This window comes from Mustela erminea, chromosome 1, assembly GCF_009829155.1.
Source record: "Mustela erminea isolate mMusErm1 chromosome 1, mMusErm1.Pri, whole genome shotgun sequence".
Classification (NCBI taxonomy): Eukaryota; Metazoa; Chordata; class Mammalia; order Carnivora; family Mustelidae; genus Mustela; species Mustela erminea.
This window is the reverse complement of record NC_045614.1, coordinates 211,338,144-211,363,363: the sequence shown is the minus strand read 5'-3', so window position 1 is coordinate 211,363,363 and position 25,220 is coordinate 211,338,144. Positions and strand designations below refer to the sequence as shown.

Here is a 25,220-nt window from a genome sequence, read left to right as displayed (position 1 = left end):
TTTTTTTTTTTTTTTTTTTTTCTTTCAGCGGTTTATTCTGGATGAGCTAGCTGCAGACAGGTTACAGGGTACACACATCGCGGAGAAAGGACTAGAAAATCATCTAGCACAGGCGCTGGCTCTCAGTAGGCCGGCTGGCGGCCGGTGTCCCCAAGCAGAGGTGTTCTCTCCTCAAAAAAGACCAGATGCACATGAACCAAAGTTCCCTCTTGCAGAAAGGAGTAAGATTTTTCTCCTTCAAAACACACATTCACGTCAGTCAATCTTTCCAGTTCTGCAGACCTGAAGCGATCAAAACTCCCTAAACACAGAACCCACCGCGCCCTCAGAAGACCGGTGCTGGGGCAGCACCAACGTCCGGCGGCCGCGCACCCTGCGGACAGCGAAGCAGGCAGAGCTCCGGATGTCCTCCCTCTCTGCAGTCTACAGGCCGGGACCCCCACCAGAAGAGGCCGGGCCCCCCGCCCTGCCAGAATGCCGCCGCGGCGGAGGCCGCTACCGCCTGTCCTTCTTCCCGGCTTTCCGCTTTCCGGAGACCAAGTGCTTGGGTTTCATATCGAACACGTGTCGGTCGGCTTCCCCCTTCTTCCCCAGGCGGTTCGTCTTCTTCTGCGCACTCTTCATCATAGTCTTGGCTTTTTTCACCATCTTGACGTCCCGAAGGCCAGAGACATCCCGTGGAGGCCGAGAGCAGCTGCGGCTGCGGGCTACGGACGGGGGTGGGCCAGAGTCCTCCCGCTTCCTCTTCCTGGTAACGCTCCGGGACCTCCTGGCCTGGACCGCACAATGGGCGTTGTCTTTGTCAGCCATGTCCACACCAAGACTGCGCATCTCATCCTCCAAGACTTTCCGCTGAACCTTCTTAGCGGTCCGTGGCATCCTCGGGCCCTGTGTGTTCTTCTCCTTGGACTGCAGAATTTTCAGCTTCTTTTTCTCCCGAATTTGCTTCGCCAGCCGGCGGATGTCCCCCATCTCCTCATCCTCGCTGTCAGACTCGCTGTCGTACTCGCCTGCTGCTGTCCTGAGTTCTTCTTCTTTTTCTAATTCTTCTAATTTCTGCATGATGTCAGGATCAATATAATCTGCTACGTTGTGGCCTTCCCAGATCTCTGGTATCTTGTCGTATTTCTCGGAGGAATTCATCAGATCCCAGTATTTCTGAAGGTCCAAAACGTAATCGTCTCCCAGCTCCACTTCGAGGTCTTGCTCCCGCTTCCTCCTGGGCTCCCCGATGTCCATTCTCTTCCTGCGTGCCACCACTCCCTCGGGGATGAAAGGGGGCCTCTCCTTGTCGTCTCTCTTGCTGGGCATGGCCAGATGCAGCCTGTTCAGCACCTCGTTCACCTTATTTCCTTTCATTTTGGTTTCAACTCGATGAGTCAGGAGCCTGTCACAAGCCTCCGTTTTCACTTGCATGACCCCCTCCTCCGTCAGGGTGCTTGTCTCAACCACGGGAAATCCTGCAGCCTGCAAATCTGCAAATATTTTCTGATCGTCTTCAGAAAGCTCGGCGATCCGCTTCACGTCACATTTGTTCGCCACGACTATCAGAGGCTTGTTGACAAACAGCGGCCGAATGTTCTGGAAGAGCTCCAGCTGCTCCTTCAGCCCGTGCCCACACTGCTCAGACAGGTCCATCACGTACAGCACGGCAGCGCGCAGGTGAGCCAGCGCCGTGATGGCCTGCTTCTCAATGGTGTTCCGGTCCTCCAAAGGGTGGTCCAGGATCCCCGGCGTATCTACCACCTTATTGATGAAGCTGGACTTGCCGACATTCGGGTACCCGCACAGGAGCAGCGTCCTCGTATTTGGGTCAATAGTCGGCAGACGGGACAGATGCTGGCGCATTTGCTCCAGATACTCCAGACTCTGCTTCTGCCTCCGGATGATGGTGCACATGCGCCCCAGGGCCTCGCGCTTCAGCTGCTTGCAGCGGTACAGAGAGTCTCCGTACTTCATGAGCCGCACGTAATCTTTAGCCACATTGTCCACTAAATTTTTGGCAATATTTATTTGTCCTAGAGCCAACTTGTAATGATCCTTGTCATAGAGAATGTTCATCAGATCAGCATAAAATGGATGGATGTCATCCAACTTGGGGAAATCTGTTAGAATCTGGGAGAGTCTGTCATGGTAATTCTGCTGAGTAAATTTGACCTTCCTCATGTAGAAATGTCTGATGCGATGAATCTGGTAATGTTTATGGATCACCGTGGGAGTCTTCCGCTGAGTCTTCGATAACGTCAGGTCAATGAAGTCCTTGGCCGACGGCACCACCGTGATCTTCTTGAAGTTGTAGTGCGCCATGCCTGCGACCCACCACGAGGGAGCGCGGACGGGGCCGGGCAAGAAGTTAAATTTTTAAAAAAAGTTATATCCCTTACTTGTACCATGTACAAAAATAAACTTGAAATGATTATAGATCTGAACATAAGAAGAGTCTTTAAACTACTAGTAAAAATATAGGAAATATTTTCATTATGTTGGAGTGGGCAAGGCCTTTTAAATAATGACATGTGACCTGGAAGTCATACTGTTTTAGAATGACGCATTTGATAGTATTGAAAGAAAACTCTCCTATATAGCAAAAAGTAATCAAATCCCAATTAGAAAAAAAAAAACATCATGAAGGTGGGGAAAATATTCACTATATATAGCTATAAAAAATTGACATAAGAAGTGCCTAAGTGCCTAAAAAATCAGTAAGAAGCAATGATCAATCCAGTTTAAAATAGCAAAGAATATGAAAAAGCAATTCACAGGAGAAAAAGTATAAATAGTTTATAAATAGAAGAGGTGCTTAATCTCACATATAACCAAATTAATACAAATTGGAAAGACTAAAAAGCACTTCCTCCAGATAACAAGCATTTAGAGAATTAATAGTAGTCAGTATTGATGGAGGTTTAATATTTTAGAAGCAAATTTGGCAATATCTATTAAGAAGAAAGAAGTGCCTATATTGTGACCTTATAATTCTACTGCTTCATCTACCGGGGATTGGTTAAGTGACTTCTAGAATGTTATTCAGTGTTTAAAGGAGTGAGATATTTACTGTGTATTCTGACATAAAGAAAGTCTGTAATAGAAATTTAGGTATAAACAGTGACTTATAGGGACACCTAGATAGCTTAGTCGGCTAAGCATCCGACTCTAGATATCGGCTCAGGTCATGATCTCGGGATCATAAGGTCGAGCCCTACATCAGGCTCCATGCTGGGTGCGGAGCTTGCTTAAGATTCTCTCTCTCCTCCTCCCTCTTTTCCTCCCTGCCTAAAAAAAAAAAAAAAAAAAAGTGACTTACAGGATAGTTTGCAATATAGGATCTCATTTTGTTAAAAACATGCATGTATGTTCCATGTATGCATGGGAAAGCAGCCTGGAAAAATGCACAGGGAGCTGTTAGTGGAGGCAATAGCTAAAGAATAGGATTTGGAGAACTTCATTTCTTATTTCCCACACTTTAATATAATTTTCAAAATAAGGATGATACTTGTTTATGTTACTTTTTTTTTTCAATTTTTCAATTAGCAATAATCGTGCCTCGGATAAACCTCATTGGCTACGATACTGCCACTGCACAAAGCTTTTTTTTTTTCAATTTTTAAAAAGATTTTATTTATTTATTTTTAGATTTTATTTTATTTTTTCAGTGTTCCAAGATTCATTGTTTATGTTACTTTAAAACAGTGATGAAGAAGACACTGCTTGGTTGGTCTTACCGAAGCTCTGACTATTTAGATGGGACCTTAAATGCAGACAAATGCATAGGGTGTCATGTCATTCCTTCCTTCCTTCATTCATTCATCACTTATCTGGTGGACACCTTTGCTATGTGAGGTTCTTTTTTGGTACCTGGCTCTCTCTCATCTGTGTAATATCTTTTCTCATTTTACTCCAAAAAGTGAATAGTTTGGAAAACAGTGAAGAACCTAGAGTGAAGTATGATGTGAGGGACCATTTTTGTACGTCTGGCAGTGGGCGCCGCCAAGGCTGACAACGAAGCATCAATCAGTTGTTTGCTTGGATGCCTAAGGAAGCCCCTTTCTAATCCAGTCTGAAAGATTCATGTTGGAAGAGAGGATATTTTTATTGGGGAAAAAAGTTCCTTCTGTATTCATATTATGGGTTGATACTGTATTGGCTGTCTCTACTTCTGAGCTGTCAATCTTGTTGCTCCTCAAGCTCTTGGCAGCACTCAAGTCACATACTCCAAAGATAGCTGGATACAACTAAAATGAAGGGTTCCTTTTTGAACTTTGTCCAGTTGTGGCATTCAAATGTCACGGGAATGTTGGTTTACTGAATGCAAACCCAGAATGATATGATAAGTGCACATTATCTTGGGTTGTAATAGGAGACTTTGTAGGCATGGCAAATGTGCCATTGAATACATGTTGCTCTTATTTTTGGCCTGTACTGAATTATACTGCCTTCTGTTATTTGCTTAATACCAAGGTGAAGCATGTTTTGGCTATTAAGTCCTAAATTCAGATGTATGAAATACAAAGATTTTCTAAAAGTGTTTTGGATAGACTTAAACATATAAAGCAGATAAAATAAATTGCGATTATTCATATCACAAGATGATACAGCAATGAAATATTCAATGCAGTATCTTTAAAGACTAATTTTCATAATTCAGATAAAATATGACATAGGAAAGAACCAAGATGCCCTTCAGCGGACGAATGGATAAGGAAGATGTGGTCCTTATACACTATGGAGTATTATGCCTCCATCAGAAAAGATGAATAGCCAACTTTTGTAGCAACATGGATGGGACTGGAAGAGATTATCCTGCGTGAAATAAGTCAAGCAGAGAGAGTCAATTATCATATGGTTTCACTTATTGTATTCACTTCACATTCCAAATAACATGGAGGACATGGGGAGATGGAGAGGAGAAGGGAGTTGAGGGAAATTGGAAGGGGAGGTGAACCATGAGAGACTATGGACTCTGAAAAGGACCCTGAGGGTCTTGAAGGGGCCGGGGTGGGGGTGGGAGGTTGGGAGAACAAGGTGGTGGGTATTAGGGAGGGCATGTATTGCATGGAACACTGGGTGTGGTGCAAAAAACAATGAATACTGTTATGCTGAAAAGAAATTAAAAAAAAGTCCAAAAAAATATGGTGTAGTCAAATTTTATGCCACTTTAAGAAGAGAATCTATAATGAAGTCACACATAGTATATTTTACAACCGAAATATCCCAAGTCCCTCAAATTCAATTTGGATCCTACTAAGTGCAAATGGGAAGCACTCTTATTCTTTCCTCTCTATCCTTTTGTCTTGCATTTTACTCAGTTGTAGTCTCAGACAAGTCAATGCCGGCTCCTAGTGCATATGCAGAGCTCCTTTGCAGTCAGAGATGTCCCTCAGCTGCAAGGTGAATGAGACTGTAAGAAGCTAAATGAATTTAATTGGCTTTAAAGTACAAATGAAGTGCAGAATTTATGCAATTTGTCCAGCTAATTCAAGCAAACTCGGGAGGATAGAATAGTAGCAGTGAGCTATAAGAAGGTACCCAATGGGATAGAATTTATAATTTAAAACAATTCTGGTTTTCTGAATTCACCTTATTCATTAAACAGGAATAATTCCCTGAAAACTGGTTATTTTCTTAGGTTCAATGTCTGCACAAACACAATATCAATATCTTACTTGCTATATAGTTTTCTTTCTTTTTTATTTTATTTTTAATTTTTTTAAAAGATTTTATTTATTTATTTGACAGAGAGAAATCACAAGTAGATGGAGAGGCAGGCAGAGAGAGAGAGAGAGAGGGAAGCAGGCTCCCTGCCGAGCAGAGAGTCCGATGTGGGACTCGATCCCAGGACCCTGAGATTATGACCTGAGCAGAAGGCAGCGGCTTAACCCACTGAGCCACCCAGGCGCCCCTATTTTTAATTTTTTAATTAAAGCTTAGTAGAGTTTCCTTACTTTGTTTTTTTTTATTTTATTTTTTCTGTGTTCCAAGATTTATTGTTGATGTACCACACCCAGTGCTCCATACAATACGTGACCTCCTTAATACCCACCACCAGGCTCACCCAACCCCTATAAAACTCTCTAAAACCCTCAGTTTGTTTCTCAGAGTCCACAGTCTCTCATCGTTTCTTCTCCCCCTCTGATTTCCCCCAATTCACTCTTCCTTTCCTTCTCCTAATGTCCTCCATGTTATTCCTTATGTTCCACAAGTAAGTGAAAGCACATGATAATTGACTTTCTCTGCTTGACTTATTTCACTCAGCATAATCTCCAGTCCTGTCCAGGTTGATACAAAAGTTGGGTATTCATCCCTTCTGATGGCTGAGTAATATTCCATTGTAAACACATCTTCTTTATCCATTCATCTTTTGGAGGGCATCTTGGTTCTTTCCACAGTTTGGTGACTGTGGACATTTGCTGCTATGAATGTTGGGGTACCTATGGTCCTTCTTTTCACTACATCTGTATCTTGGGGTAAATACCCAGTAGGGCAATTGCCAGGTCATAGGAAAGTTCTATTTTTAATTTTTTTGAGGAATCTCCACACTGTTTTCCAAAGTGGCTGCACCAACTTGCATTCCCAACAACAGTGTAAGAGGGTTCGCCTTTCTCCACATCCTCTCCAACACATGTTGTTTCCTGCCTTGTTAATCGTTGCCATTCTAACTGGTGTAAGGTGGTATCTCAATGTGGTTTTGATTTGAATTTCCCTGATGACTAATGATGATGAACATTTTTCTTTCTTTAGGAAACAAACAAAAAAACAAAACTAAGGATGTGAAAAGATTTCACATGATTTTGCAAATCATTGTATCTTATGCCTGTGCTCATTTTCTTCCTTACATCAAACTCATTGACTTTATTTATACCCAAATGTGAGGTTAGTATTTTTAGGTCTTATGCCAGACTCAGCTTATGGACCCACCCAGATCTGCCCACTGCACTCTGCACATCTGTCCAGCCTGGCTTGGACTGCTGGTCAAGTCACAAAGTCAGATCACTGCTGCTGCCACCACCACTGCTTCAGGGCAAGCCACTCTCCATGCAGCCCTGACTGGCAAGAAGAGGTTGATGCACTTGAAGGGGCTGGGGGCTATGACTTGAAAGTGTGGAGAAATGAAAACCCCATGGGCCGACTTTACCCAGTGGGAGGACGGTGATAGGAAGAGGCTGTTCCTAGCAACTGTTCTGAGTTGTCTTAGTCCCTACAACCTTCCCAAAGACATCACATGAGGTCACACAACCAGCCAGGCTGTTAGGGAGCTTTGGCCAGCTTGGTTCCCTGCCCCTCTGCATTTAGGCTCCCTCTTCCCTGCCTCATTGCTCCCCCCACCCTGCTTCTCTAGGAACAGTGAAGTGTTAGCCCATAAGTGTATGCTCCAGGGTCTCTTGTCTAGAGAACTGGGGCCAGTCAAAAGGTTTGGAACTTACATTGACCCCAGGAAGCAGACCTTATGGTGGGCTTTGGCTGTGGTAAGCACATGGTAACTACACCTGGCATCTGGTGGAACATCACAGCTACCAAAGCTTTTATCTGTAGTTAATGGGGACAAGGAGGAGGTGGAGGTGAAGTGTTGAGATATGAGTTCACTGTGACATTCGATCCACTTTGGGGCAATGAAAATTTTAAGAATTATGATGTAGGATAATCACTTTGGAAGGCACTGGAAGCCTTGCAAAAAGAAAGGAATGGATGGAAGGCAGCTAATTGCTATCTTGCAGCTCTCTCTGAAAGCCAGGGTATTCTTGTGGTAGCTTTAAGGGGGGTTCTCATCTCCTATAGGGGCAGGACAGAAGGTTCTAAAAGTCAGGATCTGATAAGAAGGATGGAGGAAATACAAAAGACTGTATAGTCTTAAAGTCTCTTCAGTGTCAGAGAAAATTCCTTGATGGAGAAAGAGGAGACCCTGAGAATGTGGATGGTGACATTTGCCTTTTGAGACTGAGAATATTAGATTCTAACGGCCTGAAGCTTCCTGGTTGGCAGAGGCTGATCTCTGCAGCCTAGGAGATTACGCTGTGACCTCTCAGAGAAGAGGCAGTGCTGCTGCTACGTCAGGGGCTGAGGACATGGGAGGACAAGTTAAAGAGGGAGGGGTTGCAGACAGGCAGGATCTTGAAGGGCATATTGAGGATGAGGGTCTTTGTAATTGAAGCAGAACTGGAAGACACTGAAGAGGTTTAGACTACAGTGGAGCAACATGATCCCATTTATGTCTTGAGAAGATCAGCGGCTGCTCTTTGGAGAATGATAGGGGTGTGCAGGAAGAGTCGACTTGGGCAGTTGGAGTGCTATTGCTGGAGAATAGGCAAAGAGTGACCTCCTTTTGGACCATTGTGGAAGTTAGGGTTAAGTAAATAGATTCAGGAGAAAATGAGGCCAAGTGTCTTGATGATGGGTTGTATAAGGGGGGAGGAGAAAAGTTGTCCAAATAGATAGGTTTCTGGTCATTGCAATTGAATAGATGGGCTGCCATTTCCTGAGAGAAAACATTAGGGCAGGGTGTTCATTGGGGAACACACTGAACATGGGGGTTCTTGGACTTCCTGGTAAGTGACTAATGATCTGGAAAGGCAGTACACACATTATGTCACAATTGCATTTTTAGAGGACCACAGACTTAGTTAACAATACCAGTAAAAAGTTGCTCATTCATGAGTCTGATGTTCTTTATTTTTCTACATATGACATTAGTTCTTGACAAAGTATTTCTCCACACATCTCCTTCCAAAAAACACATACATGTATTTTTGGGGGCATGGTTTTATTAAGTCCTATCTCTGCCACCTCTTGAAGAAGACTTCCTTCCCCCTGATGAGCCCATTGTAGTCTGCTTTCTCAGGTGGTATTTTGGACAGTCAACAATAACTTGTCTTTTTTCTTTTGGTTCCCCCTGTGAGGGCTTAGCTGTTAACCTTCCCTTGTGTTTCATTTTCCATTTGTGTTTTTAAAAGGATGCCCTGTCATTGTTGTTCTCATCACTGTTTCTGTATTTACAGGTAACCTTTTTCTTTTTTTCTTTCAGCCTTCAGCAGAATGATTTTGGTAACTTGAGACTACCTTGGGGAGTACAGCTATTGCATATTTGGTCTTGCTGTGTGGCAACATTGCTGCTGGTGTTTTCACAGGCCTTGAGTGTGGTGGTGCTGGGAGTTTGGTCTTCCCAGTTTTTAAAATGTAACACTGATGCTGGTTCTGATGTTCATGGAAGGACCAGTGGGATCCCTGGGACTTTCCCAAGGGGAACACTTTTCTGTATAAAAAGGAGAAGGTGAGAAATTCATTTATGTCCCAGAAATGGGTATACAACTGATTAGTTAAAAAATGCCATTTATTTCTGCATAACTTATCTGACCATAGAACCCCATTCAGCAAAATGCACAGTGACCACTTTGGGGAAATGGAGCAAACTGAACAACTGCCAAATTTTGTGGCCTGAAGGCAACTCCAATAACTGACATCTGACAGATCTATTATGACAGCTTGCTTTGAAAATGTGTTTGCTCTAGCAATGGAAGCCCCATTTTTCAGCTAACAAATCTTTTCAGTGTCTCTGCATGGGGTAGTGGATGACCAAACTCTCATGTTATTGGTAGAGACATATAGAAAGATGACAGAGGTTCATCAAGGGAACAATGTCAAGAAGACGAAGAATGAACTTTAGTGAGGCTCAGGCAGTATCTTTAACTGTTGGCCTTCAGGTATATCTTGTAGGCACTATGGCAGCCATGATTATGGCTTCAAACCTCCAATGGTAAGTTTGGAAATTAACATACAATCCCAGCTGTTGTGCTTTGAAATCTATCACTGGATGGGACTGAGGCCATCCTTCCCATGACTGAGCAAGATGGGATAGAGAGGCAACTCTATTTGTGGGAGAGGTGGGATGCCTCTGACTGTGGCTCCAGCCCTCCCCAGTAGCATTGCCAAACCTTCTGTAGAACTTCTCTGCAGTTCAGACGATATCCCCTCAAACTTCCTTCCTCCCTTCAGGTCAGATCTGCATCATAATCCAGCATCTCTAGCCTCCTGTGGCTCATTCCCATATCCTCTCCTAAGGCAGTTCTATTAACAAATGACCTGTACAGGTCATCCTCTCTTGGTTTTTGCTTTTCAGAAGATCCAGACTAGCATAAGCCCCTGCTTAAAAAAAAAATCCTCCTTAGAAGAGTGACATGCAACTCCACTTGCCCACCTTTCCTACTATGTTGATTCCAGCCCAATTCACACATAGGTGTTATGTGTCTGGCTCCTAGAGGTGTTTGATTTTACTTTCCAGTTCTTGTATCTTATTTGTTTGTTTATTTATTTATTTATATTATGTTCATTTAGCCAACATATGTACATCATTAGTTTTTGATATTAATGATTTACTAGTTACAGGTAACACTTAGTGCTCATCTTGTCACATGCCCTCCTTAATACCCATCACCTGGTTGCCCCATCCCCTCACTCCTCTCCCTTCTGCAACCCTCAGTTTGTTTCCCAGAGTCCAGAGTCTCTCATGGTTTGTCTCCCTCTCTGAATTCTTCCCATTCCATTTTCCCTCCCTTCCCCCATTGTCCTCTGCATTATTCCTTATATTCTACATGTGAGTGAAACCCTATGATAATTGTGTTTGTCTGCTTGACTCATTTCACTTAGCATAATCCCCTTCAGTTCCATCCATGTTGATGCAAATGGTAGGTATTCATCCTTTCTGATGGCTGAGTAATATTCCATTGTATATATGAACTGCATCTTCTTTATTTATTCATATTGAAGGCATCTCAGCTCCTTCGACAGTTTGGCTGTTGTGGACCTTGCTGCTATGGACATTGGGGTGCATCCTCTTATATAGAATAGTGGAGTTAAAGAAATAGGGGATATCTGGAAAATTAGGAAAATATTATACTGTTCAGAGTATGGGGTTAAACTATTTGATTTCTTGGAAGTTACCAAACCTGGATGTCATGATAACTTAATTTACGAATGACCCATCTAACTTTTTTTCAGCAGCTCATTTAAATTTTTTCTATTTTAACTTAACCTGTGGGTTCATAGAGTTTTCTCAAAATTAGAAAGTTGTGGAATTAGAGATATACTTTGCCTTTCATTAATTTGCATAATTGTTGAACGGCCAAATTCTCTCAGTATTTGAGAAGCCTTGGGTTATGTTTACTAGTTCCCACTCTTCCCCTGGGGAAGAGGTGGATTAAACAGTTTTTTGTTTTTTTTTTAGTACCCGGTGCACTTGCAGTAGATATTGTCCTATCATTTCAGTAAATAACCTTTTAAAAAAAGTTTTATTTATTTATTTGACAGAGAGAGAGAGAGAGAGATCACAAGTAGACAGAGAGGTGTGTGTGTGGGGGGAAGCAGGTTCCCCGTTGAGCAGAGAGCCCGATGTGGGGCTCAATCCTGGGACCCCGAGATCATGACCTGAGCTGAAGACAGAGGATTAACCCACTGAGCCACCCAGGTGCCCCAGTAAATAACTTTTTTAATGTTATGTTAGTCACCATACAGTACATCATTGGTTTTTGACAGAGTGCTCCATGATTCATTGTTTGTGTATAGCACCCAGTGCTCTGTGCAACATGTGCCCCCTTAAATATTCATTACCAGGCTAACCCATCCTCCCATCCCCTCTCCTCTAAAACCCTCAATTTGTTTCCCAGAGTCCGTAGTCTCTCATGGTTTGTCTACCCCTCTTATATCCGCCCCCTTCATTTTTCCCTTCCTTCTCCTTATGTCCTCCATGCTATTCCTTATGCTCCACAAATAAATGAAACCATATGATAATTGACTTTCTCTGCTTGACTTATTTCACTTAGCATAATCTCCTCTAGTCCCATCCATCTGATGCAAAAGTTGGGTATTAATCCTTTCTGGTGACTGAGTAATATTCCACTGTATATATAAACCACATCTTCTTTATCTATTCATCTCTTGAAGGACATCTTGGCTCCTTCTACAGTTTGGCTATTGTGGGCATTGCTGCTGTGAACATTGGGGTGCATGTGCCCCTTCTTTTCACTACATGTGTATCTTTGAGTAAATGCCCAGTAGCACAATTGCTGGGTCACAGGTAGCTCTGTTTTTAGCCTTTTGACGAACTTCCACACTGTTTTCCAAAGTGGCTGAACCAACTTACACTCCTACCAGCAGTGTAAGAGGGTTCCCACACAGTAAAGGAAACAGTCAACAAAACAAAAAGGCAACCCACAGAATGGGGAAGATTTTTGGAAATGATACTACAGATAAAGCCTGATATCCAAGATTTATAAAGAACTTCTTGGGGTGCCTGGATGGCTCAGTGGGTTAAAGCCTCTGCTTTTGGCTCAGGTCATGATCCCAAGGTCCTGGGATTGAGCTTCGCATCGGGCCTTCTACTTGGCGGGGAGCCTACTTCCTCCTCTCTCTCTCTGCCTGCCTTTCTGCCTACTTGTACTCTCTGTCAAAGAAATAAATAAAATCTTTAAAAAATAAAGAACTTCTCAAAATTCAACACCCAAAAAACAAATAAGTCAAAAAATGGGCAGAAGACATGCCACTTTTCCAAAGAAGACATATAAATGGCTAACAGACACATGAAAAAATGTTTATCATCATTAGCCATCAGGGAAATTCAAATTAAAACCACATTGGGATACCACCTTATACCAGTTAGAATGGCAAAAATTGCCAAGGCAAGAAACAGCAAATGTTGGAGAGGTTCTGAAGTAAATAACTTTTTGAAGAGTTTCCAAACAATCAAATAGTTTCCAAGCTGCTATTATTAACATTTACAATAGTTATTTTTATTAAATAAATTTCTCTACTTTTCCTTTCCTTTTAAAAGTAATCCATTGCCTCAGTTGCTCTCCTTAATTTCTGGTTTGACTCTGAGCTTTGTAGTGGTGGTGATTGTTAGCCAAAAAGGTGACCATATTTCCTTCAAGTTGGGAGAACCCATGATAAGATAGAATGTATTTTGCCACAATAGGAATATTTTGTTGTCTTCCAGAAATAACGTGGATATAGTCAGAGCCAACTACATAACTGTTGGAGTCCTGTGCACTGCTTATTGAAAAAGGTAGACAAAAAGAGCTTTTTAAAATTATTATTGTTATTATTTTTTAAATTTATTTTCAGCGTAACAGTATTCATTGTTTTTGCACCACACCCAGTGCTCCATGCAATCCGTGCCCTCTCCAATACTCACCACCTGGTTCCCCCAACCTCCCACCCCCCGCCCCTTCAAAACCCTCAGATTGTTTTTCAGAGTCCATAGTCTCTCATGGTTCACCTCCCCTTCCAATTTCCCTCAACTCCCTTCTCCTCTCTAACACCCCTTGTCCTCCATGCTATTTGTTATGCTCCACAAATAAGTGAAACCATATGATAATTGACTCTCTCTGCTTGACTTATTTCACTCAGCAGAATCTCTTCCAGTCCCGTCCATGTTGCTACAAAAGTTGGGTATTCATCCTTTCTGATGGAGGCATAATACTCCATAGTGTATATGGACCACATCTTCCTTATCCATTCGTCCGTTGAAGGACATCTTGGTTCTTTCCACAGTTTGGCGACCATGGCCATTGCTGCTATAAACATTGGGGTATAGATGGCCTTTCTTTTCACTACATCTGTATCTGTGGGGTAAATACCCAGTAGTGCAATGGCAAGGTCATAGGGAAGCTCTATTTTTAATTTCTTGAGGAATCTCCACACTGTTATTTATTTTTTTAATTTAATTCTTTTGGGAAAGATTTTATTTATTTATTTGACAGAGAGAGAGATCACAAGTAGGCAGAGAGGCAGGCAGAGAAAGAGGGGGAAGCAGGCTCCCTGCTGAGCAGAGGGCCCAATATGGGGCTCGAGCCTAGGACCCTGGAATCATGACCTGAGCCAAACGCAGAGGCTTTAACCCACTGAGCCAGCTAGGCGCCCCTAATTTAATTTAATTTAATTTTTTTGTCAGTGTTCCAAAATTCATTGTTTATGTACCACTCCCAGTGCTCCACGCAATACGTGCCCTCCTTAACACCCACCACCAGCCTTAAAAGAGCTTTTAAAGGCACTAAAATAGGAAACCTTTCCCTTCATTTCATGAATCTTCTCTGTTCACTGTACTCTCCACTGTCCCATTGGACTTCACTTACAAAACACAAGTTCAAAGATGGAATTATTCAGAATCATAAGATATTGACAGCAGAAAATTAAACCAAACACGGGAGCCCTTCTGAAGGCACTCTTATGAATCTGTCCCTGGCAACACTGACCAGTGACTCAATAAGCAAGCTGGAAACCAGAGGGAACATTTCCCCTCTTCTCTCTAGAGTCTATCAGGTGGAGGTGTGCACAGAGATGATGGTTGTTGCTGGAGTCAGGGCTCCAAAGTGGAATGGAAGGCACAAGGCTCTGTGTCTGGTGTGCAAGGGCATGAGCAAATTTTCTTCTCCTATTTTTGTCCTTGGTTCACCTGCACAGTGGCTTCATCATACTGTCTTCCTTAGTGGAGAGAAGGGTGATGATTACTTGTTTCATGGTGGATGATTTTATTTTGACTTTCCATTTTAAACATTTTACATCATTGTATTTACTGAGTGACTGCTCTGTGCTGGTTTCTGGTTAGGTGTCATTACTCTCTCCCTGTCCTCCTGGAACTTCCATTCCCATAGAGGGAAACAGGCAATAAGCAAAATAAAAGGCCAGACACAAGGTAAAGATTGTCAAGTATGGAAGCGCTGTGAAGGAAAGTTGAATAGAGAAAGTGGTTGGGTGTGGTGGGGCAGGGTCCTTACAGTTATCAACAAGGTGGTTAGGGAAGTCCTCACGCAGGAGATGGCATTTGAATGAAGACCTGCAGGAGACAAAGGAGGCAGCTGAGCTGCCCTCAGGGAAGAGTACCTGGGAGGGTCATAGGGCAAGAAGTCTGTGATGCGAGCAGAAAATGTCCTTCATTGACCTTGCATGAACTTTTGGTGCAATTTTAGCTTGTGCAGATCCACATGAAAGTATCCTTTCCTCCTTTTCAGGTAGGAAAATAGCTTCTTTGTCAATTCAGTTACAAATGAATGAAAAAGAGGTTCTATGCCTTGACTGTATGTGGCCACATCTCACTCAGAAGAGGCGGCACAGCTGGGCTCTGATGTGGACTAACTTCTACACAGAGATCTTTCTTATTAAAGGACATCTCTTATTAATGGCTGAGTTCAAAGCAAACTTTAAAAAATCCAATCGATTTCTCATTTATTACATTTTGTTTTGTAAAAGATTTTCTGTCAGTGACTTCAGAACGAAGGTGCCAATACTAAAATAATTGGTTTATAAATGGAAAGTTAATTAGGCATTCCCCTTCCCTCCAAGGTCAGGGATATGACTAAAATGCAAAGAAAACGCACTTGTACAGTAGGTATATAATAGGTCTATATGAAGGACTGTCAGCCTTGAGACTGCCACTCAGAGGCAAGCGTTGAAGCAAATGACTTTGTGAGCTTTGGAGCACAAATTGGGCACAATTTGTGAACACAAAAAGGGCACAATTGTACCTGGGAACAGAAGAATGGTATCTGCAGTTACATTAATTGGGATAGCAATTATGAAAGCACCAGGGGCATCAAGTTTCAGAGCCCACACTAATCCCCAGGAATACTTCTCCCCTGATAGATATAGTATTGCTATCTTCCAGGTGCATTCCTCAGATGAATTACATTTCTCAGGCTCACTTTGCATAGGTCACTATCAGGAGCAGGATTTGGGGGTTGCTAGAAGGTTCTTTGGTTTTGTCCAGGCAACTCTCTGCCTTCCTGGAGTATCATTGAACTTAGTAGAAGCGAGGGTCAAAGCTGATTTGAATTTTGTCTGGAAGTATGAGCTCCATGTCCTGGTTTCAGTGAAATGCAAGGTAGGAATACAAAGGACTGCTTTCTGGAATTATTCCTGTTTACACGATGATAATGTATTTCTTTAAGATGTTGACTCAAATGTAACTGCGTCCTGGGTCTGCTTGTGTTGAATGGCTGCTTTGGAATTTCATGGTCTTCTGTTGAACATAGACTATGTTTTCCTGGGAACCAGAATATGAAAATAGTTGGCAATTCTTCCATAAACTGAGCTGAATTCCAAGAACAGCATGTAGGTAATCCTACCTGACTCACCTTCAGAGCTCTACTTTGAATTTCTGTTGGTGGCAACAAAGCCATCATGAAAAACAGCATACTTCAACTTTGTAAATGAAGACTTCCATTAAAAAAGGCAGACAGGTTTAAAAAAAGTTGTTGTTTAAGGCTTTTGTCTGATCCTTACCTGAATGAGAAACCCTTCAACATAACAAAAATATCTACTGTCAAGATACTGTTGGTTTATACAGCATATTCCAAAATCCTTGTAGGAAACTTGGATGATATCTGGTAGGGTCAATGTGACAGAAGTATATTTCATAAATACATTCATCTCAACCAGTGACATTTCTGTATTCCCATTGGGGTTGACTTTTGAAGTTTTCAGATAAGTAAGAATTGGCACGTGTGGGACACCACAGGTTTTGCAAGCTTAACGTGTCATTTCTCTCTTTCTCTACCCTCTTTACAGGAAATGCTAAGTTATTAAGTTCATTGCTCTTTACTGAAATGGTATTGTTATTTCCTGTCTGAAGAGCTTTAAGGGTGGGTCCCTAGGACACTGTGCCTAAGAGTTAATGATTCCCCTGCTGATGTTTCCCAGAATATTTCATTCTTTCTTTTCTGTTAGGCAAAGATTCAGGGAGGTTAGGCCTGAAAAGCAACACAAAACATGCACCACTCCCTCCTTGGGCCCTTTCTGCAAGTAGGTCATTTTTCCCCGCTCGAGAAACTGCTGCCACTTTTGGACAATGTCTCATGGATGTCTGGTGATACAGGGGATGGGGAGGGGCCTAGGCAGGAATGTACTGGAGCTCTTTGCATTGCATTCCTGCTTGCTTAGCCAGAAGTGATTAGAGACTGGGCAGTGAGCATTTAGGCTGAGTTTGGTGTAGAAGATGAAGGAAAGCCAGGCAGGCAGGACACTCATTTTAGACCCATATGCTTCATATTTAAAGAAAAAAATACTTTTAGATTAAATTAACTTCAGAAACATAAACCAGGATGATTTCCATTAGAGTACAGTTGAGTTCCTTGTCTTTAGGTCTGGTTCCACAAACCTGCCCTTATGCTCATCCTTTCACATTGAGTCCTTCCCTGTTTTGGAGCCCATGGGCTGGAGTCCCCTGTCTGAGAATACTGATAGTTGCCAGCAGCTCACAGAGAAAAGCGTTTGGAAGCTTTTCATCTCTCAGCTGAAATATCTTCCTGAGAACACACACATAGTGTCATTGTGACACTTACAATCTTAATTTCAAATTCTTCTCCTATCACAGAGAATAGTTCAAATCATTATTTTACCCGTTCCTCCAAGAAGCCAGATCCTTTGGAAATCATGCAAAAACATCAAGCGCAATAACAAAACCAGCAACATAAAATAGGTTAGAAATTCTGTGAAGATCTATCTCTGTTGGCTTCTTTGGACAATAGCCAGGAGAGAGCTTTGGCAGTGTGATCTCAGTTCAGGGGGCGTATGGCCTAGCATATTAAAGGAGGAGAGGGTGCCCGTCAAGGACCAGTGTAGGAGGTCTGTGCTTCCCAAGCAGTGGCTATCCAGCCAAAAATCACACTTGTGTTTGCAGTGGGCATTGCTCACTCTGAGACAGTTTGTTAGGGATCAGCATGGTCTTCTCTACCACTTCCTCTGCTACCCTGACTGGCTACATACTTGTCTTTGGGATACTGACTCAAAGGTCCACCATGGTCAGTATGGAAACAGAGTGGAAGGATCTGGAATGTCTCCTGGCTAACTGAGTAGCTCTGGTCTTCTCTGGTCTCTCCTTGCATGACTAAGCACAGGAGATGGTCATCTGCAGAATGGCCAATAGGCATTCTCTCTAGAAGCCTCCCTGAATGGCTTACCAAAGGGAATTTACCACACTTGTGTTTGGCTTCAGGTAACAGCCTCAGGAAGAGCATTGGGTCAACATGTTAAAAGTTGGGACCTTCGCTCTCCAGCACAAATACACAATTACTAGACTCATGACACTCAAGTGTAAAACTAGAATTCTGATCCATTGATTTCTCACAAAAAAATATAACAGCAGAGAGACTGGAGTCTCAAGAACTCCACAGAGGTCATACTACTTGGAGCATGAACTCACAATCAGAGAGAAGTGTGGTCAGCTAGGATTCAGAACGGGGTGTTTGTGATAAAGTTTCAGGTAAAGGGATGCATGCTCCCTATTTTAGGTTGAATGGTGCCCTCACCTCCCCTCAAAACAGAGGTTCACCTGGAACCTGTGACTGTGACCTTGCTCGGTCTTTAAGATGCAATTAAGTTAACATTCTCAAGGCAAAATCAGATTAGGGTGGACCCTAAGTCCAAAGACAAATTACAGATTTTAAGTGTCCTTATAAGAAAAAAAGGAGAGGAGAAGACAGAGAAAAATGGCTCTGTAAAGATGAGACAGAGATTAGAGTTACAAAATTTCAGGTCAAGGAAGGCCAATGCCACAGGGCTGGGCAGCTTCTGTGGTTCACGTCTCCTTTGTAAAGGACACATGTTGTCTTCAGATGTTCATCTGGTAGGGAGGGCCTTACAGGTCTGGGAGCTATTCTTTCTCTTGAATCTCTTTTGTGCTCATTATCTGATGGTTTTACAGATTAACTCGTAGTGTGGCCACCTTATTCCCCAAAAGTTCTTGGAGATGGTGATGAAAGGGGAAGATCCACTTACACAGAAATTATCCTCTGCAAAGGCAGAGAATGTTAAAGTATATTGTTCTTGATTCTGTGTGCATTTTCCTGTAAGACCTCGCCAGCTCTGACTGGTTCCATGTCCATTTTTCTGAGGCCATGATAGCAAAGTCAACATCGCTTCCATCTTGGTTTACCAACTCCTCTTCTGGAGGAGTTGTGGGTACTGGATAGAAGAACAAGCAGAGACACAAATTATCTGAGGTTTGGTATAACTTTCTTTCCAGGGTCAAGTCTACCCTTCCTGTCCCCTCCAAAGAAGGCACTGATTTAAACGTCTTTCCTAATTAAAAACCAAGCTTTTTTATTTTTTTTATTATTTATTTATTTTTAGTTAATTTTTAATTTTTATTTTTTTTATTTTTTATATTTTTTTGACATTTTATTTAATTTTTTATTTTTTATAAACATATATTTTTATCCCCAGGGGTACAGGTCTGTGAATCACCAGGTTTACACACTTCACAGCACTCACCAAAGCGCATACCCTCCCCAATGTCCATAATCCCATCCCCTTCTCCCAAACCCCCTCACCCAGCAACCCTCAGTTTGTTTTGTGAGATTAAGAGTCACTTATGGTTTGTCTCCCTCCCAATCCCATCTTGTTTCATTTATTCTTCTCCTACCCACTTAAGCCCCCATGTTGCATCACCACTTCCTCATATCAGGGAGATCATATGATAGTTGTCTTTCTCTGCTTGACTTATTTCGCTAAGCATGATACGCTCTAGTTCCATCCATGTTGTCGCAAATGGCAAGATTTCATTTCTTTTGATGGCTGCATAGTATTCCATTGTGTATATATACCACATCTTCTTGATCCATTCATCTGTTGATGGACATCTAGGTTCTTTCCATAGTTTGGCTATTGTGGACATTGCTGCTATAAACATTTGGGTGCACGTGCCCCTTTGGATCACTACGTTTGTATCCTTAGGGTAAATACCCAATAGTGCAATTGCTGGGTCATAGGGCAGTTCTATTTTCAACATTTTGAGGAACCTCCATGCTGTTTTCCAGAGTGGCTGCACCAGCTTGCATTCCCACCAACAGTGTAGGAGGGTTTCCCTTTCTCCGCATCCTCGCCAGCATCTGTCATTTCCTGACTTGTTTATTTTAGCCATTCTGACTGGTGTGAGGTGATATCTCATTGTGGTTTTGATTTGTATTTCCCTGATGCCGAGTGATATGGAGCACTTTTTCATGTGTCTGTTGGCCATCTGGATGTCTTCTTTGCAGAAATGTCTGTTCATGTCCTCTGCCCATTTCTTGATTGGATTATTTGTTCTTTGGGTGTTGAGTTTGCTAAGTTCTTTATATATTCTGGACACTAGTCCTTTATCTGATATGTCGTTTGCAAATATCTTCTCCCATTCTGTCAGTTGTCTTTTGATTTTGTTAACTGTTTCCTTTGCTGTGCAAAAGCTTTTGATCTTGATGAAATCCCAATAGTTCATTTTTGCCCTTGCTTCCCTTGTCTTTTGCGTTGTTCCTAGGAAGATGTTGCTGCGGCTGAGGTCGAAGAGGTTGCTGCCTGTGTTCTCCTCAAGGATTTTGATGGATTCCTTTCGCACATTGAGGTCCTTCATCCATTTTGAGTCTATTTTTGTGTGTGGTGTAAGGAAATGGTCCAATTTCATTTTTCTGCATGTGGCTGTCCAATTTTCCCAGCACCATTTATTGAAGAGGCTGTCTTTTTTCCATTGGACATTCTTTCCTGCTTTGTCAAAGATTAGTTGACTGTAGAGTTGAGGGTCTATTTCTGGGCTCTCTATTCTGTTCCATTGATCTATGTGTCTGTTTTTGTGCCAGTACCATGCTGTCTTGATGATGACAGCTTTGTAATAGAGCTTGAAGTCCGGAATTGTGATGCCACCAACGTTGGCTTTCTTTTTCAATATCCCTTTGGATATTCGAGGTCTTTTCTGGTTCCATATAAATTTTAGAATTATGTGTTCCATTTCTTTGAAAAAGATGGATGGTACTTTGATAGGAATTGCATTAAATGTGTAGATTGCTTTAGGTAGCATAGACATTTTCACAATATTTATTCTTCCAATCCAGGAGCATGGAACATTTTTCCATTTCTCTGTGTCTTCCTCAATTTCATGAGTACTTTATAGTTTTCTGAGTATAGATTCTGTGCCTCTTTGGTTAGGTTTATTCCTAGGTATCTTATGGTTTTGGGTGCAATTGTAAATGGGATTGACTCCTTAATTTCTCTTTCTTCTGTCTTGTTGTTGGTGTAGAGAAATGCAGCTGATTTCTGTGCATTGATTTTATATCCTGACACTTTACTGAATTCCTGTATAAGTTCTAGGAGTTTTGGAGTGGAGTCTTTTGGGTTTTCCACATATAGTATCATCATCTGCGAAGAGTGATAATTTGACTTCTTCTTTGCTGCTTTGGATGCCTTTAATTTCCTTTTGTTGTCTGATTGCTGAGGCTAGGACCTCTAGTACTATGTTGAATAGCAGTGGTGATAATGGACATCCCTGCCGTGTTCCTGACCTTAGCGGAAAAGCTTTCAGTTTTTCTCCATTGAGAATGATATTTGCGGTGGGTTTTTCATAGATGGCTTTGATGATATTGAGGTATGTGCCCTCTATCCCTACACTTTGAAGAGTTTTGATCAGGAAGGGATGCTGTACTTTGTCAAATGCTTTTTCAGCATCTATTGAGAGTATCATATGGTTCTTGTTCTTTCTTTTATTGATGTGTTGTATCACATTGACTGATTTGCGGATGTTGAACCAACCTTGCAGCCCTGGAATAAATCCCACTTGGTCGTGGTGAATAATCTTTTTAATGTACTGTTGAATCCTATTGGCTAGTATTTTGTTGAGTATTTTCGCATCTGTGTTCATCAAGGATATTGGTCTATAGCTCTCTTTTTTGATGAGATCCTTGTCTGGTTTTGGGATCAAGGTGATGCTGGCCTCATAAAATGAGTTTGGAAGTTTTCCTTCCATTTCTATTTTTTGGAACAGTTTCAGGAGAATAGGAATTAGTTCTTCTTTAAATGTTTGGTAGAATTCCCCCGGGAAGCCGTCTGGCCCTGAGCTTTTGTTTGTTTGGAGATTTTTAATGACTGTTTCAATCTCCTTACTGGTTATGGGTCTGTTCAGGCTTTCTATTTCTTCCTGGTGCAGTTGTGGTCGTTTATATGTTTCTAGGAATGCATCCATTTCTTCCAGATTGTCAAATTTGTTGTCGTAGAGTTGCTCATAGTATGTTCTTATAATAGTTTGTATTTCTTTGGTGTTAGTTGTGATCTCTCCTCTTTCATTCATGATTTTATTTATTTGGGTCCTTTCTCTTTTCTTTTTGATAAGTCGGGCCAGGGGTTTATCAATTTTATTAATTCTTTCAAAGAACCAGCTCCTAGTTTCGTTGATTTGTTCTATTGTTTTTTGGTTTCTATTTCATTGATTTCTGCTCTGATCTTTATGATTTCTCTTCTCCTGCTGGGCTTAGGGTTTCTTTCTTGTTCTTTCTCCAGCTCCTTTAGGAGTAGGGTTAGGTTGTGTACCTGAGACCTTTCTTGTTTCTTGAGAAAGGCTTGTACCGCTATATATTTTCCTCTCAGGACTGCCTTTGTTGTGTCCCACAGATTTTGAACCGTTGTATTTTCATTATCATTTGTTTCCATGATTTTTTTCAATTCTTCTTTAATTTCCCGGTTGACCCATTCATTCTTTAGAAGGATGCTGTTTAGTCTCCATGTATTTGGGTTCTTTCCAAACTTCCTTTTGTGGTTGAGTTCTAGCTTTAGAGCATTGTGGTCTGAAAATATGCAGGGAATGATCCCAATCTTTTGATACCGGTTGAGTCCTGATTTAGGACCGAGGATGTGATCTATTCTGGAGAATGTTCCATGTGCACTAGAGAAGAATGTGTATTCTGTTGCTTTGGGATGAAAAGTTCTGAATATATCTGTGATGTCCATCTGGTCCAGTGTGTCGTTTAAGGTCTTTATTTCCTTGCTGATCTTTTGCTTGGATGATCTGTCCATTTCAGTGAGGGGAGTGTTAAAGTCCCCTACTATTATTGTATTATTGTTGATGTGTTTCTTTGATTTTGTTATTAATTGGTTGATATAGTTGGCTGCTCCCACGTTGGGGGCATAGATATTTAAAATTGTTAAATCTTCTTGTTGGACAGACCCTTTGAGTATGATATAGTGTCCTTCCTCATCTCTTATTATAGTCTTTGGCTTAAAATCTAATTGATCTGATATAAGGATTGCCACTCCTGCTTTCTTCTGATGTCCATTAGCATGGTAAATTCTTTTCCACCCCCTCACTTTAAATCTGGAGGTGTCTTCGGGCTTAAAATGAGTTTCTTGGAGGCAACATATAGATGGGTTTTGTTTTTTTATACATTCTGATATCCTGTGTCTTTTGACAGGGGCATTTAGCCCATTAACATTCAGGGTAAATATTGAGAGATATGAATTTAGTGCCATTGTATTGCCTGTAAGTTGACTGTTACTGTATATGGTCTCTGTTCCTTTCTGATCTACCACTTGTAGGCTCTCTCTTTGCTTAGAGGACCCCTTTCAAGATTTCCTGTAGAGCTGGTTTGGTGTTTGCAAATTCTTTCAGTTTTTGTTTGTCCTGGAAGCTTTTAATCTCTCCTTCTATTTTCAATGATAGCCTAGCTGGATATAGTATTCTTGGCTGCATGTTTTTCTCGTTTAGTGCTCTGAACATATCATGCCAGCTCTTTCTGGCCTGCCAGGTCTCTGTGGATAAGTCAGCTGCCAATCTAATATTTTTACCATTGTATGTTACAGACTTCTTTTCCCGGGCTGCTTTCAGGATTTTCTCTTTGTCACTGAGACTTGTAAATTTTACTATTAGGTGATGGGGTGTGGGCCTATTCTTATTGATTTTGAGGGGCGTTCTCTGAACCTCCTGAATTTTGATGCTCATTCCCTTTGCCATATTGGGGAAATTCTCCCCAATAATTCTCTCCAGTATACCTTCTGCTCCCCTCTCTCTCTCTTCTTCTTCTGGAATCCCAATTATTCTAATGTTGTTTTGTCTTATGGTGTCACTTATCTCTCGAATTCTCCCCTCATGGTCCAGTAGCTCTTTGTCCCTCTTTTGCTCAGCTTCTTTATTCTCTGTCATTTGGTCTTCTATATCACTAATTCTTTCTTCTGCCTCATTTATCCTAGCAGTGAGAGCCTCCATTTTTTTATTGCACCTCATTAATAGCTTTTTTGATTTCAACTTGGTTAGATTTTAGTTCTTTTATTTCTCCAGAAAGGGCTTTTATATCTCTCGAGAGGGTTTCTCTAATATCTTCCATGCCTTTTTCAAGCCCGGCTAGAACCTTGAGAATTGTCATTCTGAACTCTAGATCTGACATATTACCAATGTCTGTATTGATTAGGTCCCTAGCCTTCGAAAAACCAAGCTTTTTAAAAAGATACACATTTCGTGGAAGGTGGAATGCTCACAGTGAGTCTTGTAGGGTGAGTAGGAGTTGCTCCTCTGGGGACCAGGTGGGGTGAAAGCAATGGGGAGGGGAATGCACATGTGGAGGCTTTGGAGGGGCTGAAATTCTGGCCGGTCATACTAACTGAGCAGTGTCAGTGACATGGACCCATTGGGGAGGATTAGGCAGGGGAGTATCATGATCTGATTTGAATTTTTGAAAGAGCCCTTTGGCGCCCTGCTGGAGAATGAGCAGGAATGGGATGAGGACAGAGGAGGGAAGAACATCCAGCAGGCAATGGAAGTAAGCAGTAAAGTGTCAAAGTGGGATTTGGTCTTGAGTTGCATGGTTTTAGAACATTCTACATCTCAACTCATATCACATTTCTTCTCCATCCATCTTTCAATTTTCTTTTTTTTTAATTTGACAGAGATCACAAGTAGGCAGAGAGGCAGGCAGAGAGAGAGAGAGAGAGAGAGAGAGGAGGAAGCAGGCTCCCCGAAGAGCAGAGAGCCTGATGCGGGGCTCAATCCCAGGACCCTGGGATCATGACCCGAGCCAAAGGCAGGGCCACCCAGGCGCCCCTCCATCCATCTTTCAAAGGTGTCATAAAGCACAAATGAAATAAAAAGCAGCAAGGTATGTGCAAAAACAGTATACATTATTAGAAAGTTCATTAAGAATGACATTCTATTATGCTGAACAGACCAGAAAAACAGACCTCACAAGGCTGAATGGAGTAGGAGAAAAAGGGAGGGATAATGATGGGAAAGGCAGTGTCCTGTGGGCTATATTTATCATGGTCTTTTTTTTTTTTTAAATGCTTTTTAAAATTATGTTAGTCACCATATAGTACTTTGTTAATTTTTGATGTGGTGTTCCATGATTCATTGTGTGCATATAACATCCAGTGCTCATTGCAATACATGCCCTCCTTAATATCCATCACAGGGCTATCCCATCTCCCCACCCTCCTCTGCTCCCCTCTGATGCCCT

General features: G+C 41.8%; 1 protein-coding gene and 1 pseudogene across 1 annotated transcript; both read right to left on the bottom strand.

Annotated features, from left to right (window-relative positions):
* LOC116597165 (nucleolar GTP-binding protein 1-like) lies at positions 1-2,345 on the bottom strand. Its single transcript, XM_032354514.1, has one exon. It carries the CDS (start codon positions 2,305-2,307, stop codon positions 496-498), a length of 1,812 nt encoding a protein of 603 aa, XP_032210405.1. The 5' UTR covers positions 2,308-2,345; the 3' UTR covers positions 1-495.
* A 1,113-nt stretch (positions 2,346-3,458) lies between these two features.
* On the bottom strand, positions 3,459-3,588 carry LOC116581043 (annotated as a pseudogene).
* Positions 3,589-25,220: the final 21,632 nt, after the last annotated feature.

What these genes read in the sequence shown, in the direction of transcription:
- LOC116597165 (XM_032354514.1), bottom strand. Translation starts at nt 2,307, where the DNA reads ATGGCGCACTACAACTTCAAGAAGATCACGGTGGTGCCGTCGGCCAAG.